Genomic DNA, 19,687 nt, shown 5'->3' with positions numbered 1-19,687 from the left:
ATTTCACGAGTCTTAATGCATCAACAGAAAAGTTAAAATTTACCACGAGTTTAACATGGATTAGAGAAGCAGGATTTTAACACGTTAGCGTCAATTTGAATTGACGTTGAGTTTGATGAAAATCCACACTCATTGTGTAGCGAGATTGAAATTTTAGAAAAAAATTAAAACTTTTGATTTAGATTTCAAGAAATTTGATGTGTATGTAGAAAGGGAGTAAAGAAAGTACTAATCCTGTAACCTTCAAAAGTACTTGTAGAAAATGACAAATGTTAGAAATCCTTATTTAGAACTACACAACACCACAAAACCTTAGGCTTAAGGCAATGGGTGTGTGTGTTCTTTATTATATATGCACTTGTGCACTTGCTAATCTTGGCAATGTGGGACTTCTTTGAGTTACCACTTCATTATCTCTATTACTCCCCCTCAATTGGGACTCCATTTTTTTTTTTGCCTGTGCCTTGCACTCCAGCGGGAACATCAGTGGCCGTCGGACTTGTGCTCCTTCGTCTGAGTCTGCCTTTCGACTTTCTTTGTCTGGGCTAGTACTCTAGCGGGAGCATCGGAGTTCCTTGGACTTGTGCTCCTTCGTCTGAGTCTGAGGCCTTGGCTTGCGCAAATGGGACTGCCATTTTTGCTTCTTTTTTTTTTCGGATTTTTTTTACTTTTTTTTTTCGTTTTTTTTTTTTTTTTTGAAGCGGAAGTCATGGCTTGGATCAGACCAGCTCTGATACCATGTTAGAAATCCTTAGTTAGAACTACACAACACCACAAAACCTTAGGCTTAAGGCAATGGGTGTGTGTGTTCTTTATTATATATGCACTTGTGCACTTGCTAATCTTGGCAATGTGGGACTTCTTTGAGTTACCACTTCATTATCTCTATTAACAAATATTGATAAAAATAAATTGTTTATTTACGACCTTGCATTATTTACAAAATCATGAGATTTAGCATAGTACCATAATATACAATCAAACAATGAACACAATTAAAGGCCACTTTTTATTTGTTGATGACCCATTTTAAAAGCTGCTTACATCCTTGAAGTTGGAAGAAACCATCACTGATGGTGATGTGCATCTAGCTTCCACAGACAGCGTTTTCATAACACCCTGGCAAGGGTCACCTCCAAATATAGTGTCTGATATTTTAATGGAGCAGCTCCTTTTCCCTTGGCAAGCCTGGAAAACGTAATAGGTATTTTTAGAGGGTCTACAATCTTAATAAGGTAAAAATCAATTACAACAAGAAGCTGCTCAATCATTTATAGTGTTTGGCATTATGTACTAAATATAAGTTCTCATTAACTTTGCATAATTCACTGTTAAGTTCTCATCAATTTTCCAGTTCCTACATAACATTCACTGATTATATCATTCAAACTAGTACTTGACCAAAGTATAGGGTTAAGCATTTTGGAAAACATTCTGCCTCTGAACTTTTATCCAAGTTGAGGATTTAGCTCTTCGAAAGTAAATCAGTCACTTTTAAGAGAGTAAAGTAAGCCCTCATAACCATTAATTGATTGAAAAGAACGCGATAATTTGTTGTGCAAGTATATATGATCACAACTGTTGATTTTTCAATCAATGGTTGTGACTTGTGATGTATTATTTTACTATCTAAAGTGTCTTCTTCATCTTAGAAGAGCCAAACCCTATCCAAGTTACCCCTAATTCAAGTCCACAATACCAAAATCTTGTGGAGCTGTTGCCTGTTTCTTTCTAGCAAAGAACTATTGCAACGATTTTTTTTATCAATAGTACTTGCTAAGAGCATGAAGGTACCACATGTGAAGTTTACCTTGGAAACTATAGCCATTGAACTAGGTGCATGACAGTTCCCTCTTGAAAAACTCTGACAACTCCCTTCTGGATTTCCATAGCTAGCAAATGTTATTGAGGAAATGATGCGTCCATCTTGACAACGCAAGTGCAATTCAGGTATCATACTATTCGCAGAAACTTCTTGACCAATGAGATCTGCATTCATCAACTTGTGCAAAGGTTGATAGTGGGATTCTGACACTTTAGCACACACTATTCTAGCCGAATGTAACTTGACAGAAATCCTAAAGGGATTTCCTCCAGTTTCCTCAAAGATAACAAGTAAATTGTCAGAGGCTTTCAACCATGATCGTGGCACATGGTACCTGAAGATTGACCAATGTCTCAAATTTTAGTGCCACTGAAAATTTATTTCAACATGCAGTAAATGAGTAATGCTATGTCCTCCTATAAATTATTTTAGTACAGTGTTGGATATATGTTGACTTGAATGGTTTTTCATAATTTCTCTGTGAAGTTCTGCACTGGATGAAAACAACAGTTTTACTACTGTTAAGACTTGAGAGTGAGACTACATACAAGGTTTGAGTTGGTTTTCCACAATTAGTTGTACACTTGTCGGAATTGTATGCTCCACGGTAATCACAGACTTGTTCACATCCACTTTTGGGGGAAACCCGAGTCCAGTATCTTCCAATATGGTGACCATTCACCCAAGCCTGACCTTTCCCCATGCTCTCAAAGTCAAGAGCAACTGGATCTGTGCCACCAGGGACATCAAAATATGTCTGCTCGAATAAATAGATGGTTAATATGATATGAGAAAAATAGCTTTAGGTAAAAATGACCATTGGACTATTAACACAGTAGACATCATGATCCTCGACTCATTCTCACTCTGTAACTGTATGTCCATGGCTATTACAATAAATAAATAAAAAATTCATATTCTTCAATATCAGAGATTCCACTTGAATGAGAAGGGAATGTCTGTCATATTTGAGAAATTATTTGATTCAAAGCTGTGTATATGACAATACAATATATAGGCTAGAATGAGTGATTCTTTTAAAAAAGAGGACTCAATATACCTTGTACCATGCAAATGTGGATGGAATGGCATCAGGAGTCAATTCTACCCATTCTGCATTTTCATTCTCTTCACTGTAAAATTTTGAGAACTCGCCCTGAAGCCCAACCTATGATAAAATTGAATACACTGGGGTCAGCAGTTTCAAACTCTCCAGACTCAGGAAAGGTATAAGAAGTAAAATACTACAAGTCAAGTATAGAATTTGATAGAATGAAGATGAAAAATTATAGTACAAGTAAATTAACTTACAATGAAAACACACAACTAAAGCAGCATATTAAGTTTCTTTTTGAGTGATGACAGAAATAGAATGATTAACTCATTTTGAACAAAGACTTGAAAGTTGAAACCATGAAAAGACCAAAACGATAAACATTGGACTCAATCCTTAAAGATATAAAAGACCTCAAATAGGAAACTTCAAAACAACCAAATACTACAAGGCCACACAACAAAAGCTTAAGATTCAAAGGCCTATTCTATACTAGAAAATAGAATCTTAACCCAACTTATATAAAGATATGTTAAAAGCCAAACATCTAAACCATAAATTCCCAAATAGCTAAACCCTTATAACCAATAATTACTGCATTCTCCCTCCTTTTGCAATTCTTGTTTCTTCAACAAAATTTCTTTTTTTATCCAAAAAACTTAAATTTCTTTAAAGCACCTTTATCATTTTAAAATGCTAATGCATTGAAAGATCAGAAATCGGAATCAGCATCACAGAATATACATATATATACTCGTATACGTACCTGGTAGGTCCACAACGATTTTGAAAGATCTATATCTCCATTTCTAAATCCAGTGAGCTTGATTACACCTCTAATTCCTGCTCCATCTTTCTCAAGGGAGGCACCATAATTCTGTGACATTGTTTCACATAGTGCGACAAAATATTATTTAGTCAGTGAACATTTTTACTCAGTTGTAGGAGTGTAAGCTGAAGAAAATCGAGAAGCAAGTCACAGTGCTTACAGATGGAAATATGCCATCCATATTCATGGTTACACATTGGAGAATCCTTTATTACCCATTCAGTATTGGATATCCTTTATTAGACAACGGAGCTACATGTGCATATCTCTAACACAAAGTTACATGGGTGTATAACATCATTTTCACACCATTAAACAGCTTTTTACAGGAAGAATTTTCAGGAAAAAAATTTCCATTGTTGGATTAAAAGCACCCAATGTGCATAACATGTTCAATTTTTTTTAATAAAAAATTAGTTTGCACCCCGTGAATCTAAGTAAACATGAAAAATTCAATGGTTGGATTAGAAAAAAAAAATCTAATTCCATGTAAAGTTATATAATGATTCAAGTCCATGAATTATGAAATCCTACGCTATGGTCAGTTAATACCTACGCATACAGACACAATACAATAATTTAAGGTTTTGGAATTATACATAAGGATATGGATTTAAAGGGTGTAGGAATTTCACCTGCAGACCCACTGCTTCAGATAACAGTATTAAATCATTGTATCCTGGCAGGAATTGAAGAGTCTGAACCACCTTGACCCAATGACCAACAACATTACCTACACTTGGAATGACAGGGAAATACATGAATATATAGGCAAAAATAAAGATAAAACCTCTAAAGCATAACAATTATGATAATATGATATAGGTCATGCTTCCACTTGGAATAAAAATAAGGACCCGTTGTGTTCCACAAGATAAACCTTCATATTCAGCTCATTGTGTAACATCTAAACTAGAATTTTCAAAATGAATAAATATTGAAAAAAAATCATTTAGAGGTATATTTCATAGTATAAATCTTAGCCAAGAAATTCGATTATACTAATTAAGCTTCACTGATGTGGTTTTCTGTGAGTAAGAGTAGCATATAAAATGAACGAAAACTTAGCTAAAATACAAGCTGAGAGATAAGAAGGAAAAGAGGGGCATACAAAATCTAAGCAATAGTATCTCAAATCCTGTTGATAAGAGGAGGCATAAGAGAAGCACATTTCAGAAGGAAAAGAAAGAAAGGCATACAGAATGATTAGACAGATCAGAACAGCTATTTTCTTAAGCATCCGCAGAAAATGAAACATAGCTAGGGAAATTACATAATAAAGTGCATTGGTCAGAATAAATTTCCATTAATTTAAGAAATTAAAAAGAAAGAAACATGTTCATCTTAAAATAAAGCATACATTCAGTTCTACAGGATTAATTACCTACAAGTTGGCCATTGACAAAAATGCGCAATACATCACGGACACCATCTATAATAAGATTTGGATTAACACCATTTTCCTTCCAGTATAAGATGTCACCATCTGAAACATATATTCTGCATTTTATACACAAATTAATGGAAATGTAATTAGAAAACCGCTGAACTAATAATTGACTAAACTTTCGAGGTGTATATATTTTTTCATTACATCTTTGTGGAACTCAGAGCATGTGTTTTGTAATATAACTTCCATGGTAAGTGTAATTTCATTCCTATACAAATTTATTTCCTTATTGTAGGATAGGTTTGATCTGTTTCTGATTTCTACGGTTTTTCCCTGTAATTAGAAGATTCTTTAATTAGGTCAGATTTTATATTGTATAGACTTTGCACAGTTTTGAATCATAAAAAATAATATTCAATTCTTCACTTTATTTCAATTTGGTACCTTGTACTGAAAGTTAACTCTTTATTAGAATAAGGATTGAACTCCAAACCACTTGGTTATAGAGGCTCAGGTATGACCACTGTACCAAAAGTTTAAGTTGTTGTGTGAAGAGACATGAATGATTTATATTAAATTTCTAACACATGGTTATAGGGACTGCTATTCGTATATTGAAATGTAACACACTTGAGGCTTAGGTATAGAATTGTAAGGCAGTTAGGAGAGTCCAGGGTCTCTTAGAATATCTCTGGACGTGTCATTTTGTATGTCTCAGGATGCACTCACACCTGAAAACCTTGTTTCATTCAAAAAGATCAATCTTTCCTATTTCACTTTTGGTCTCATAGGTTTCCCTCACAAACGAGTCACACCTGAAAACCTTGTTTCGTACAATAAAGATCAATTTTTCCAATTTCTATTTTGGTACTGTTGTTACACAAGTAAAGCGTGTATTTTTTTTTCTTTTGATAAAAGTAAAGCATCCATAATATATACCATTTATATCAGAAACTAAAAGTACACAAGCCATATCATATCTTCTGTAAAGCATATCATATTACCTGGTTGAATACCAAAGATAGTCAGATTGATCCTTTGTTACATTTAAGTGCTCCCATATACCTTCTGCAGTGAAGCCGCTCTGGCTCCATATATTGATTGGCTCTTTTGTAATCATCCAAGACTTTGAGGTGTGGGAAATGCCATTGTCGTGCATCAATGGCTGGGTTGTGAAAAAATTAGAGACAAGTGGCAAATCAAACTGTACCAGTTTGATTGAAGTTTGTGCTCCAACCTGTCCAAATTTAGAGATAAAAGTTTCAGACAACCCCAAGATAGTATGAACATTTGTTTCTAACAATGGGCATTTTTACTAGTACACCTTGCAAAAAGAATAGACAACAAGGACTTCTCTTTAACAGGCAAAGTGCGAACTACCAAACAAAAAGGTGAAACAAAAAATTATTAAATCAAGGGTGCTGTCAAATCATTCTATAATTCATCAAGGTGATCCCCCCCCAAAAAAACCATCAGCTAAAAAATTCAGGAATGACAAAAAAAACACACACACAAGGGCAACTGAATCCAACAAAAGAGGACAAAAGCAGCTTCTAGCTGAAAAATCAAGAATTTTGATTCATTCAAGTTCTATAAAAGAATCCATAAGCCCATATCCTTCCAAAAGACACATTGTTAAACTCTCTAAGATATGTAACTGAATTTCATTATTGAAAAGCTAAAGATTACAATGAGTGATCTCAGTATTTATAGAGAATACAAGGCTTGCTAAGCAAGCTACCAACTCTAACAGAATCAGTTATGTGACAGCTGTAATGACAGCTCACATGACAGCTGTATTGACAGCTCATTCTAACAGAATGTAACTAACTCAAATATTAACTATACTACTAACAGCAACTAACTTCTTAATCAGAGTAATGTGTACTCTACTCTAATAGGCCCCCTCAAACTCAAGGTGGGTGAGAAATGGATTTCTCAATCACATTGAGTTTGTCACGAAGAGTTTCAAAACGAAGAGGTGAAAGAGCCTTTGTAAAGAGATCTGCCAGTTGATCAACTGAAGGAATGTGATGCACAAAAAGAGACTTGTTGAGAACTTTTTCCCTCACAAAGAAGATGTCAAGCTCCATGTGTTTAGTGCGGGTGTGTAGAACTGGATTATGGGTCAAAGCCACTGCACCCATGTTGTCACAAAAGATTGTAGGAGGAGAAAAAGGAATCTGCAACTCCTGCAAAAGTGACTGAACCCATAGCAGCTCAGCAGAGGTATTGGCTAGGCTTCTGTATTCTGCTTCAGTACTGGAACGAGCCACTAAGGTCTGCTTCTTGGAGCTCCAAGACACAAGATTAGGGCCAAAGAAAACACATGATCCTGATGTTGACCTTCTGTCATCAGGATCTGATGCCCAATCAGCATCACAAAAGGCCACTAGAGAAACAGGAGAATGAAGAGAACAAGGCTTAAGATGCAGCCCATGATGAAGAGTACCCTTAAGATACCTTAATATTCTCTTAACAGCCTTCCAATGATCTTCCAATGGCTGACTTAGAAATTGACAAACTTTGTTCACAGCAAAGCTTATCTCAGGTCTGGTTAAGGTGGCATATTGAAGTGCTCCTACAATGGATCTGTAAAGGGTAGGATCAGCAAAGTAATCTGCTCCATATTTGCTCAATTTGGCACCACCAACCATAGGAGTAGAGATGCCCTTTGCTTCTCCCATATCTGCTCTTTCAAGGAGATCAGTAATGTACTTTGTCTGGGTCAACAATAATGACCTGTCCTGAAGATGATGCACCTGAACACCAAGGAAATAATCTAGCAGTCCTAGCTGCTTCAAAGAGAACTCAGAATTGAGATTCTCAACCACTTTCTGCACAAGAGGCAAAGAGTTGCCTGTAATGATGATATCATCTACATAGACTAGGATGTAAATGCAGCAAGTTGCATTGTGGAAAGTGAACAAAGATGGGTCACATCTACTAGGTTTGAAGCCATACTTCACAAGAGCTGACTTTAACCTTTCAAACCAAGCTCTAGGGGCCTGTTTGAGGCCATAGAGAGCTTTGTTCAACTTGCAAACAAGAGTCTTATCCTCATTCTGAAATCCAGAAGGTTGTGTCATGTACACCTCCTCCTGAAGTGCACCATTGAGAAAGGCATTATTGACATCAAGCTGATGAATATGCCACTGTTTAGTGATTGCAAGAGAAAGAATGAGCCTAATAGTAACAGGTTTGACCACAGGGGAAAATGTCTCAGAATAATCAAAACCCTTCACTTGATGATAACCTTTGGCTACAAGCCTTGCTTTATATCTATTGATAGAACCATCTGCATTCTCCTTCACTCTAAACACCCATTTGCATCCTATTGGTGTCCGATCTTTGGGTAGAGGAACCAATGTCCAGGTATCATTAGCTAGTAATGCATTATACTCAGCCTTCATGGCTGCCAACCACTTAGGGTCTTTGAGTGCTTGCTTGGCTGTAGTAGGTTCTGCCTGAGTGAGGAGCAAGGTTGGATGCAATCTGGGCATGATTATGCCAGATTTTGCTCTTGTCTGCATAGGATGAATACTGCCCACTGGAGGTGAAGGCCCAACAGGAGAAGAGGGTGCTGAAGTTGTGCCTGAGGCTGCAGGAGAAGCTTGGACTTGCTCTTGTGCAGAAACCTGAGCCAGAGAGACAGGTCCTGAAGACAAATCAGAGTCTGAATTGGAGGTTGTAGGCTGAGCAGCAACTGGAACTGGAACAATAGGTATTGTTGAAAGAATGCCACTATCTGGGAGGTCAGAGTCAGTGGAGGTAAACATGGCAGGATAAGGAAACTTTACTTCATCAAAAATCACATCTCGAGAGATAAAAATTCTGCCATCACTGTCCATGCATTTGTACCCTTGATGAGAGGAAGAATATCCAATAAACACACATTCCTTAGACCTCAAGGAGAGCTTGTTGTGAGTGTAAGGTCTTAAATGAGGGTAACAGGCACAGCCAAACACTTTGAGAATCTTATAATCAGGGAGAGTCTTAAACAACTTAGAATAAGGACTCTCATTGCCCAAAACCACAGTAGGAAGCCTATTAATTAGAAAAACAGCAGCCAAGAAAGCATGATCCCAGTATTGGGATGGCATGTTAGCATAAGCCAGCAAAGATAAACCAGTTTCTATGATATGTCTATGCTTCCTTTCAACACTACCATTTTGATGGTGTGTGTAGGGGCAAGTGAGCCTATGGACAATGCCAAGTTTGGTAAAATGAGGGGTAAGAGGTTTGAACTCAGTACCATTATCTGTTTGGACAGATTTCAGTTTCAAGCTAAACTTTAATTCAACCATGGCTTGAAACTGAAGAAAAACAGAATAGGTTTCAGATTTTTGTCTTAGGGGAAAAATCCAAGTGAACCTAGAATAAGCATCCACACAAGTCAAAAAATAAGAATATCCACATGAAGAAACAGTAGAGGCAGGACCCCATAGATCAGCAAAGACAAGTTCTAGAGGTGCAGTATAAACAGTATGAGAGGAAGAAGAAGGTAATTTGTGAGACTTTGCCAAACAACAAGCTGAACATACTGAAAACTTTGCTTTATTAGGTACTGGTATCTTACAAACAGTTAAAGCAGAATGCAAAGCCTCATGATGAGGATGACCTAGCCTATTGTGCCACAAGGCATAAGAAGTAGTAGTTACATCAGAGGTAGGACTAGGTACATTAGAAATAGGTAAAGAAGCAGTATTAACAGAGGAAACAGCAACTGGAATTGGAACTGAGGAAGCTTTAACAGAACTGGCTGGAGGAAAAGTTGGAGTATGCATCCCCTCAAAGATGTATAGACCATCTGGACCAACAGTACCCTTGAGGAGAACTCTAGAAGTTTCCTGAGATTTCACAACACAATAGGATGAGTGAAACTCAAAATAGACATTATTATCCTTTGCAAATTTACTAACACTGACTAGATTCTTTGTGATATTAGGAACTAAAAGAAGATCACTAAGAGTGAGTGTAGTATTTTTGTGATAAGGAGAAGGAAAAGAAGCTGAACCAATAGAGTGGATTGGCAAACCTTGTCCATTCCCCATTAGAATGTGATCAGTACCAGTGAGAGAGACACTATCAGAAATCACAGATGCATCATTGGTAACATGATGTGTTGCTCCAGAGTCAGGAAACCAGGAGCTGAGATTTGCTGCAGCAGGAGAAGTAGTAGGACCAGTAAGCATAGCCTGTGGAGCTCTGGCTGGAGGATTTGCAGGCCTAGGATTACCACCAGGAAATTGTGCAGGTGTAGGATGCCACTGTGCACCACCATAAGGGGAATGACCAAAGGACTGAGCAAAGTTGCTCATGTTCATGCCTGAATTCTGAGGATACTGGCCTAACATCATGCCAGGAAGATGTCCAAACTGAGAATTACCAAACTGAGTAGGATTTCCAAATTGTGGAACACCATAGAAAGGTGAGAATCCAAAGTGTGGGAGCATTTTTGGATGCATAGGCATAGGCATGCCATAACCAGAAGATTGCATACCAAACGAGCCACTGGATCCTGATGAACCACGATGATAGCAGATGCTAGCATCATGTCCATACTTGTAACAGATCTGGCATTGAACACCACTACGATTACCGTTTCTTCCACCACGAGAGTTACGACCACCAGATCTACCACCATAACCACCGCGAGAACGAGAATCATCATATCCACCACGATTATCATAAGATCGATCATCGTAAGAGTTGTTGACAGAACTAGAAGCATAGTTAGCTTCTGAGGATGCAGTCGACTGTGTAGAGACAGTCGACGATGGTGTCGGCGCTGGCGATGGCGGCGCTGGAGGCGTTGGCGGTGGCGCAGCCTGAGCGAGAAGCGCTGACGGAGGATTTGCACTCATCTGACGAGTGCGAGAACGCTCAAGGCGCGCTTCATGCGCGATAACCATGGATTCAACATGCGAGATCGAGCAGCGATCATCGCAATTGTAGATTACAGTCAAGAGATGACTGTAATCCTCAGGAAGACCGTCGAAAATAGCCTCAAGGTGCTCGCGATAGGTAATTGGATCTCCGATGGAGACAAGCGCGTTCACAATGGACTTGATTCTCTTGAGAAACTCCGATGAAGTCTTCGAGCCCTTGGTTATCGATCGCAACTCGGAACGTAGTTGCGTGGATTGAGCAAGCGATTGTGCTTGGAAGAAGTCGAGCACTGCTTCCCAAATCTGCCAAGACTGAGTGCAGTTGACCACGGTTGGAAGCACTGATGGAGAAAGAGACGAGAGAAGCCATGTAAACAGTGCAGAATCTTGTTGTTCCCAGATCTGATATGCAGGATTTTCCACTGCATTCACGCGATCATCCTCACTGAGCCAGCGAGGTGGAATCTCTGGATGAGCAAGAAAGCTCTGCAACCTGTGCGTACGCACGATGCCTTCAATGTGCTGCTTCCATGAAAGGAAGTTAGAATCATCAAGCTTCAGGATAAGCTTGTGAACTAGAGAAGTAGAACTCAGTTGCGGTTGAGCAACCGCAAGCGGAACTGGAGTTGCAGCTGCAGTTGCAGGTGCAGAAGCGTCATCAGCCATGGCGATGATGAAGAAGAAGAGGAAAAAGCGAGAAAAATCAGAGAGAAAGATCCCAAGGATCGTTCAGCGCTCTTGATACCATGTTAGAACCACACAACACCACAAAACCTTAGGCTTAAGGCAATGGGTGTGTGTGTTCTTTATTATATATGCACTTGTGCACTTGCTAATCTTGGCAATGTGGGACTTCTTTGAGTCACCACTTTATTATCTCTATGAGTAGAGTACACATTACTCTGATTAAGAAGTTAGTTACTGTTAGTAGTATAGTTAATATTTGAGTTAGTTACATTCTGTTAGAATGAGCTGTCAATACAGCTGTCATGTGAGCTGTCATTACAGCTGTCACATAACTGATTCTGTTAGAGTTGGTAGCTTGCTTAGCAAGCCTTGTATTCTCTATAAATACTGAGATCACTCATTGTAATCTTTAGCTTTTCAATAATGAAATTCAGTTACATATCTTAGAGAGTTTAACATGGTATCAGAGCTGGTCTGATCCAAGCCATGACTTCCGCTTCCCAAAAAAAAAAAAAAACGAAAAAAAATTCGAAAAAAAAAACACAAAAATGGCAGTCCCATTTGCGCAAGCCAAGACCTCAGACTCAGACGAAGGAGCACAAGTCCAAGGAACTCCGATGTTCCCGCTAGAGTACTAGCCCAGACAAAGAAAGTCAAAAGGCAAACTCAGACGAAGGAGCACAAGTCCGACGACCACTGATGTTCCCGCTGGAGTGCAAGGCACAGGCAAAAAAATAAAAAAAATAAAAAAAATGGAGTCCCAAATGAGGGGGAGTAATAGAGATAATAAAGTGGTGACTCAAAGAAGTCCCACATTGCCAAGATTAGCAAGTGCACAAGTGCATATATAATAAAGAACACACACACCCATTGCCTTAAGCCTAAGGTTTTGTGCTGTTGTGTGGTTCTAACACACATCCAAACATTCTTTACAGTTCCTATTAAAATTGCTGATAAGTGAGAAGATACAGGAATCACGAATGACTTTCTGTTTTTGAGTGGTGTATGTAGGTGAACAAAGTCAACCGGCTCTTTTCTGTTATTCACCATGATGTCCAGCCATGACATGTTGGTTCGTAGTCTGTATAAGGCTCTTTCCCTTGCTATGTTTGTAACATGTGGTATTAGCTCAGAATTAATTAATCAACTCTACTTATATTATTCTGCTGCAGCTTCTCTAAGGAATTCCTTATTTGGCATTTTGGTGTGTGTTGAGGGTGTCCTAGATCGCTGAATCATTTTATTATTATTATTTCCATAGTTTTCCTAGAACTAAATAAGCTAAACTTTTATGGCAATGTGCAATGCTATACTCTTTGGACTGTATGGCTGGAACTTGACTGTTATATTTTTTAGGTTTCTTTTGTACAAAAAGGTACTCACAGTCATGTATGTAAGATTGATTTTGATATGCTTCGGAGCCAGTATATATTATATAGATTACGAATAGATAAACTAGTATATAGATAGGTCAGAAATAAATTGATGTCATGCAAATTTTTGAAGCCCCAGAAATATCCCTTGCATAAACCAACCTTAGCAGTATTGAAAGCTGTATTTCTGCAATCTGGCAACACACTCACAGACCAAGGTGGTATAGTGTATCTTTGACCACGGAAGGTCACAGTTGCCGCTTTCCGCTCATCAATGTTGGCAAGAAATGCTGAGCATATGCCAGAGGATTCAGACAGAGATAAGTTCAATCCTTTAGCGTGAACATCTGCTTGGTACACGTGTGCCTGGAATTGATTTACAGAAGTAATTCGGGAGAAAAAAATTATCATCCTGTAAATCTCTCATACAATAACTAGCGATATTTAAATGATTATAAATAACTTTCAGGATTGGGTCAAACCTCCTGATTTGGACCCAATTTTATATATGTTGGTGAATCAGCAGCCACTAGAGCAGGCTCACAAAGTTTTATAACAGCATGTAAATCTTTCAAGTGGCCCCACTTCGGCTCACTCAGCAGACCTAAAAAACAAGGTTCATCAATTGAACGTCCTCAACCATGTCAATAGTTATATGAATCCCAAAAATAGCTACCATCTGAACAACATAATTGTTATTCTTCTACATACCGTACTCATCAATTGGAGCATCGTAATCATAACTTGTAATTTGCAAAGGTCCCCCAGCAGTGCGTCCAAAATTTGTTCCGCCAAAATACTGTAACATAAAAAAGGCTTATCAAGATGCAGGTCGCAGATACTTTGAACATCCACAAAATCTAATATATTTTAGCTTAGCACAATAAAGAAGCCAGAAAGGAATTTTCAGTCCAAATAATAAATTTAATCAGCTATCATACCATATAATAATTTTGTAAGCATCCTCCACGTTGGAAAAAACGTGCAACAGCAAATGCAAGGTCTTCAACAGGTCTATGAGGCAATCTTTCACCCCACTGCGTATACCTTCAAAAATCAATTAGAAGTGAGGAAAATATTTATCACAACGCAACAAAATACCAAGTAAGCGGTCAACAATAACTTCTTTGACATTCTATTTCTTATCAACAGTTCAATACACATAGGTGCATGCACTTACACATATGCACACAAACACGAAGCATTGAACACATATATTGGTTGATCTGAAAAGTTCGTGAACAGTTTATCTAATATTGACTGATCCAAAACTTGTATTTATACTCTCATAAATCATATAGGTATATGTATTTTGTTTAGTCCCTTACTTCTAGTGCACCTACAAGTAGATGCATTCCTATCCTAACCACATAACTAATTTCACAATTACTGAACAAGTCTGCATCGCACATATTAAGCAGGCAACGCCAGAAGACAGCATGAAGCAACTACCCCTTTAAAATGGTACAGTGGCAGATCAGAAAGCAGCCACTATAGCGAAGAAAACAGACTAGACTAACGTGCTTCACCATAGCAGCCACTAGTGCTAGAGTCATTATTGACAACCATCTGATATGAAAAGGTAATCCCTTGAAGGATGTGTTTGTTCATACCATCCATCCCAGTTCTCTGTCCACATGATTGGTTTGTTACGAGAGTTTGGTTTAAATCCATCACAGTAGTATGCATTGCATGTATCAATCTGTGGACAACAATACAGTCTATGAATATAAATAAGAACGTTGACATGCATTAAAACTTATTTTTATTTTAATAAGTATAGGTGTCAATGACAGTTTTTTCAATAGTGGAACAGGATATAATTTACGATATCATATGGAGCATCTGTTTGCCTGCACATGACCCATGGAACACCAGCACCAAGACTTAGAGCCATTCGAGCAGCCCATTTAATGTACTCTTTACCTCCCTTGCCATAGGAGCCCTCAATGTTCCCGTATTCATTTTCAATCTGATGAAATCCAGTTACATGTCTTGTTAAACATTGCATTCTACCAAAGGAAGCATCAAATTTAACACTTGCATGAACTAATTCCTAGATAATAGAATAAATCATAGTCAACCATTATCTAACACACATCTGTAGGTCTGCTCATAAGCTGGAGAACTATTGTCCAAATAAAAAAGCTGGAGAACTAAGTAATTTGTGAATTGGAGTTTATAATAAAGATTTCAAGTTGAATATAATAAGAATCAACAATTAAAACCTTACATGCAATTTCTATTAATAAATCAAGTAAGTCGGAATGGTGCCCGTCTTTACTAACCAATCACATATGTTATCACCTATTTAGCTTATGCAAATAGAAAATGAAGAAACTAGAAGAGGAAAAAGTGACATATCCACAATCTGGTAAAAGCATTCCAATCCCACAAAAAATAAGACATGCTTAAGTAAAGAAGCACAAGTGCAATATGGTAAAACAAGAATATACGGACAGTTGTAACTTTGACTGCCAATTCTGGAAACCCCAGCAGGACTGTGATCCATCAAATCATGAAAAATAAAATCAACTGATGCATATAAATGCCAAACTCCATACTCTCTTCCAACCTGCAACAAAATTATAGGACCACCTTGCCAAGAAAACAGCTTTTCCTCTCTCATAAGATTCACCACCTTGGAGACAAACCGCTTCATCTCCTCCTAAGTTTTGAGAAAAAGAAAAGTTGATCAAAACCATGTCCTTTCCAATTCCAATAGGAGAAGTTAATATAAAATCAGGATGTTAAAACACTGTCCAATGAAAAATATTAAATTTAAGCACCGTTTATATGAAACCCACGTCCACCAGCATTAACATTGAGGTGTAGTATATGATATAAAAAAAAAAAAAAAAACAAAACAAAAATGGCTAGTTGACAAGCTTTCCTGCATCAAGTGATGAGTGCAAACAAGTGAAGTGAAACACATATCGAGTCAATTGTGGTCGAAAATTTAGAACCCTGACTAACCTAAACACAAACCCAAAAGAAGGCAAAAAAATGTTACATCTGTTAAGACAAACAAAAATAAAGAAAGCAATGCCAACTAACAAAGTACTCTACCTTGAAAGGTTCATTGTTCGTTCGAAATTCAATACCAGGGATATCACGCAACCAGACTGGAAAGCCCCTGCAAACATAGCCAAATCAAGAAAAAAATTGTGAAATAAAAGAAACAGATGAAGCAAGAAGTGCAGCAGGGATGTCAAATCCGAAATTCCTATGCATATTTTTCCAACTGTCTACCCACTTCACAAGCTAACAGAAGGTAGACTATTATTCACATCAAAACATTAAAACAAAGATTTTCAAGTTTCAACTATATATGAATGTAAAAATCCTACAAATTAGCATAAACAAACCCACGATAACTACACATTTAATGCTGCTTTAATTTTTACAATAGAGAAGCATGATAAATGAACTATCATTATGCAATGAGCGCATTCAGATGTTCATGAACGAATGCAAGTCCTACTCTTCAAGCTGTTTACCAAATTGGAAACATCAAACTTAAGCATAAAAAAAAGTAAGATAATAATATTAGAGTTGAAAGGCTGAGACCCGAAATTCCACTCAGCACAAGCATAGGGGCCTATACGGAGAAAGAAATAGAGTCCACTGGATGCAGCTAGCTTCACAAACTTCACAAGATCATATCTGTCTTCAAAATTATACTGCACAAGTTCAAGCATAATAAATGAAACAAGAAAAGATTAATACTTTAGTACGAATCATTAATAGTAATACATAAATATCAAATATACAGTTGCAGAAACAAGACAAGGCTACCCGCCAGCATTGCAGGGTGAAATATGGTTATGCACCTGTCCTCTCACTGGCTCATGCCCATTCCAAAATACATAAGTTTCAATTACATCTGCCCCACCTTCCTTGGCCTTTGCAATCAAATCAGGCCACATCTAACAAAAATTACCCCAAATGTATCAGTGAATCAAAATTAAAAACCCCATATTCACTATCCAAAAAATTTAGTACATTGATTCTAAACCCAAAATCACTTATGGAAAAGATGTTAATGTGAGTAGCTTATTTATCTTAGAATTCATTGTGAGGAAAGAGAAGCCAAGCCAAACTTGGAATTTGGAAGTAACCTTCCTTCCATAATTGATTCTAGTCAAAATCAATTCCGGGAAGAAGCCTTCTATGAGGACTGATGAAACATGGTATAAATTTGGGGAAAGAGGTGAGTGAGACCTCGGGAGTGGCGCGTGGGTAGTGAATTCCGGCGGAGATGAGGATGCGGCGTTTGCCATCGAGGATGAGAGCTCTGTGATCGTAGGTGACGTTGAAGGGTTTGAACCACTCTGCCTCTGTCATCACTCTCACACCACCATACTCGATCGACGCAACCCAAACACAAACGAAAACGCAGAAAATCACACTCCACCTCATCTTCTTCTTCTTCTTCCTCGTTGTCTCAACCACCATTGTTGACAGTGAAACACTAGCAGTTGAACAATGCTTCACTCTTCCTCTTTCTATTTCGAAATAAACAAACAAACAAAACTACGTGTCGTTTTGTGTAGAACAAATGTTTCGTTCTTATCCACTGTTCTCGTTTTACATACATACGACGTTTGTCTCTGGTTCGATATTGACAACGTTAACAATAAAATAAACTGTTCATGTGTAAAGTGAATTAACTCCATTAAATAGAACAAATTTGTATTTATTACCATAGAAAATAATTATATTGAGTAACATATGTGGAAATAAAAAATGAAAAAAATCATTTAACTGAAAAAAATTCAAAAATACATAAAAAAAAAATGACTTTTGTTCTCAGCCAAGTCTTTGGCTAGACGAAGCATCGTGCCACCAGTAAAGCACCCTTGTTGGTACATCATGTAACGCTTCACTGATGGACGAAGTTCTAAGAGTTTTGTAAGTTGATAATCAGCACCAGGCATGTCCACGCCACTAGTGGTGCAAAAGATGAGGTGAGTAATTTTTTACTTGGATTGACCCCATTCCTTGATTGCCTTTGTTGCTGCTTCTTTTCCCAACCTTGGTACCTCTACAACCACCATGTCTTGTCTTGCATCCATTGATGGTGCCATGTATTCACAAACACTAGGATTTTCTTTGAGAATTTCCTCAGTTAAACACTAGGGTTAGTATTAATCTTTGGATGGTGCAATTTATCTTTAAAAAAAATAGGGAAGAAGGGTTCCTATTTTGATTTTCTTTTTTTATTTTATCTAATTTTTATTTTATACTTATTTTATCTAATTTTTTGGTTTTTAACTATATGGTACCCGTGCCATACATTTACAATTATTAGTAATTTCATGACTTATTGGTTAATATAAAATACATATTTAAATTATACAATTATTTTCATAGATAATTTTTAATATATCATCCACTAGAGATAATTCAAGCATTAAATGTCAAAGTGTAAAGATAAGTGTCGGTCACAACATTGACGTTATTTGTGTTGCTTTAGCCGATGCAAAGCTGACAAAAAGCTTTAAAATAAGGATTCATGAGACTCAGCGGTAGTGTCGACTAAGCCCATTCTAATGGTCAGCGCTATGTGATTTATAACGTTGTATTGACTAAGCCGGTTTGGCGAACGCAAATCATTAATCTAAATTAGCTCAAGTTAGTCTATTCAAATGGTTAACGCTACATGAAATATGATGGGCATTTTTTTTCCAGATGGTTGGTGAATGTAGTGATCATGAATTATATAAGGTTTTGTAGTCTTTGATGATTATGGACCATGTGTATATCAAAATAAAAAATCTTAGTCTAATCAAAATAGAAAGTATTTAAGGTATTCCCCTAAAAATATTGTGCACAAAACCATGATTGATGATGATGGATATCATGTGCACATAAGAAGAAATAATGGGAACAAAATAAAAGGATAAGTTATTCATATAATAGATATTTATCGTTAAAGTACCATGCATACATGAATCTTGAGTGGCGCAGTGTAACCAATGAAAGGTCAATGAAGTATCTTTCACTATAAGAAAATGTGTTTCAAGCTAAAAGATTATCCTGACCCTGACGCTGATGCTAAGTAGCCTACGCAAAGACAATGCAAAACTGACGCAAAACTTGAAAATAAAATTTTGTTATTTACCTAGCATCGGTCATACCAACGCTAGGCTCAACCCACTCAAAGAGTTACACTAGTTACACTACGCAATTCAACCCCCTTATTGTGTTATCTCTATTTATTTCAAGTGCAATATGTGAGTTGTAATAGCTCACATATTTGATTCAGGATCTTCAAAATTAACCTCAAGTAAGCATAGTCCTGTATTGTGATAATAAGAGTACCCTTCATATAGCGGCCAATCCAGGCTTTCACAAGAGAAATAAGCATCTAGGCATAGATTACCACATAGTTCGACAGAAGGCACTAGATTGTTTAATGAAATTGCTCCCTATTTCTACTCTAGATCAAACAACTAATTTGTTCTTTGTAGCCAGCACGGTTTCATACTCCAGTGACAAAGCTGAACATGATATCAAGCTCAGCTTGAGGTGGGATGTAACGCGAAGAATCACAGAAAAGGCAGAGAGGATCAAAGCAGAGAGGGTTAGGAGTTAGTTTTCAGCTTTCCATTTTTAGTTAGTTAACAGTTAAC

General features: G+C 37.3%; 1 protein-coding gene across 1 annotated transcript; it reads right to left on the bottom strand.

Moving 5' to 3' along the window:
• Positions 1-898: 898 nt before the first annotated feature.
• Positions 899-17,616, bottom strand: LOC130710406 (beta-galactosidase 9). Its single transcript, XM_057559667.1, has 19 exons — positions 17,274-17,616; positions 16,883-16,978; positions 16,620-16,732; positions 16,119-16,185; positions 15,625-15,717; positions 14,878-15,021; positions 14,663-14,751; positions 13,991-14,096; positions 13,761-13,848; positions 13,532-13,653; positions 13,212-13,415; positions 6,103-6,335; positions 5,093-5,208; positions 4,344-4,441; positions 3,646-3,756; positions 2,886-2,993; positions 2,374-2,582; positions 1,811-2,159; positions 899-1,188 (listed from the first exon to the last, which is right to left on the bottom strand). The coding sequence occupies exons 1-19, from the start codon at positions 17,505-17,507 to the stop codon at positions 1,030-1,032; spliced, it is 2,739 nt and encodes a 912-aa protein (XP_057415650.1). The 5' UTR covers positions 17,508-17,616; the 3' UTR covers positions 899-1,029.
• Positions 17,617-19,687: the final 2,071 nt, after the last annotated feature.

This window comes from Lotus japonicus, chromosome 4 (genome assembly GCF_012489685.1).
Source record: "Lotus japonicus ecotype B-129 chromosome 4, LjGifu_v1.2".
NCBI lineage: Eukaryota > Viridiplantae > Streptophyta > Magnoliopsida > Fabales > Fabaceae > Lotus > Lotus japonicus.
This window is presented reverse-complemented; position numbering and strand designations above follow the sequence as displayed.

Excerpts from the sequence above, each read along its gene's own strand:
- LOC130710406 (XM_057559667.1), bottom strand. The coding sequence starts at position 17,507 with ATGGTGGTTGAGACAACGAGGAAGAAGAAGAAGAAGATGAGGTGGAGT. Across the intron at positions 16,979-17,273 it reads ACCCACGCGCCACTCCCGAG|ATGTGGCCTGATTTGATTGC; the intron begins GTCTCACTCACC and ends AATTTTTGTTAG. Across the intron at positions 13,849-13,990 it reads GCTTACAAAATTATTATATG|TATTTTGGCGGAACAAATTT; the intron begins GTATGATAGCTG and ends TTTATGTTACAG.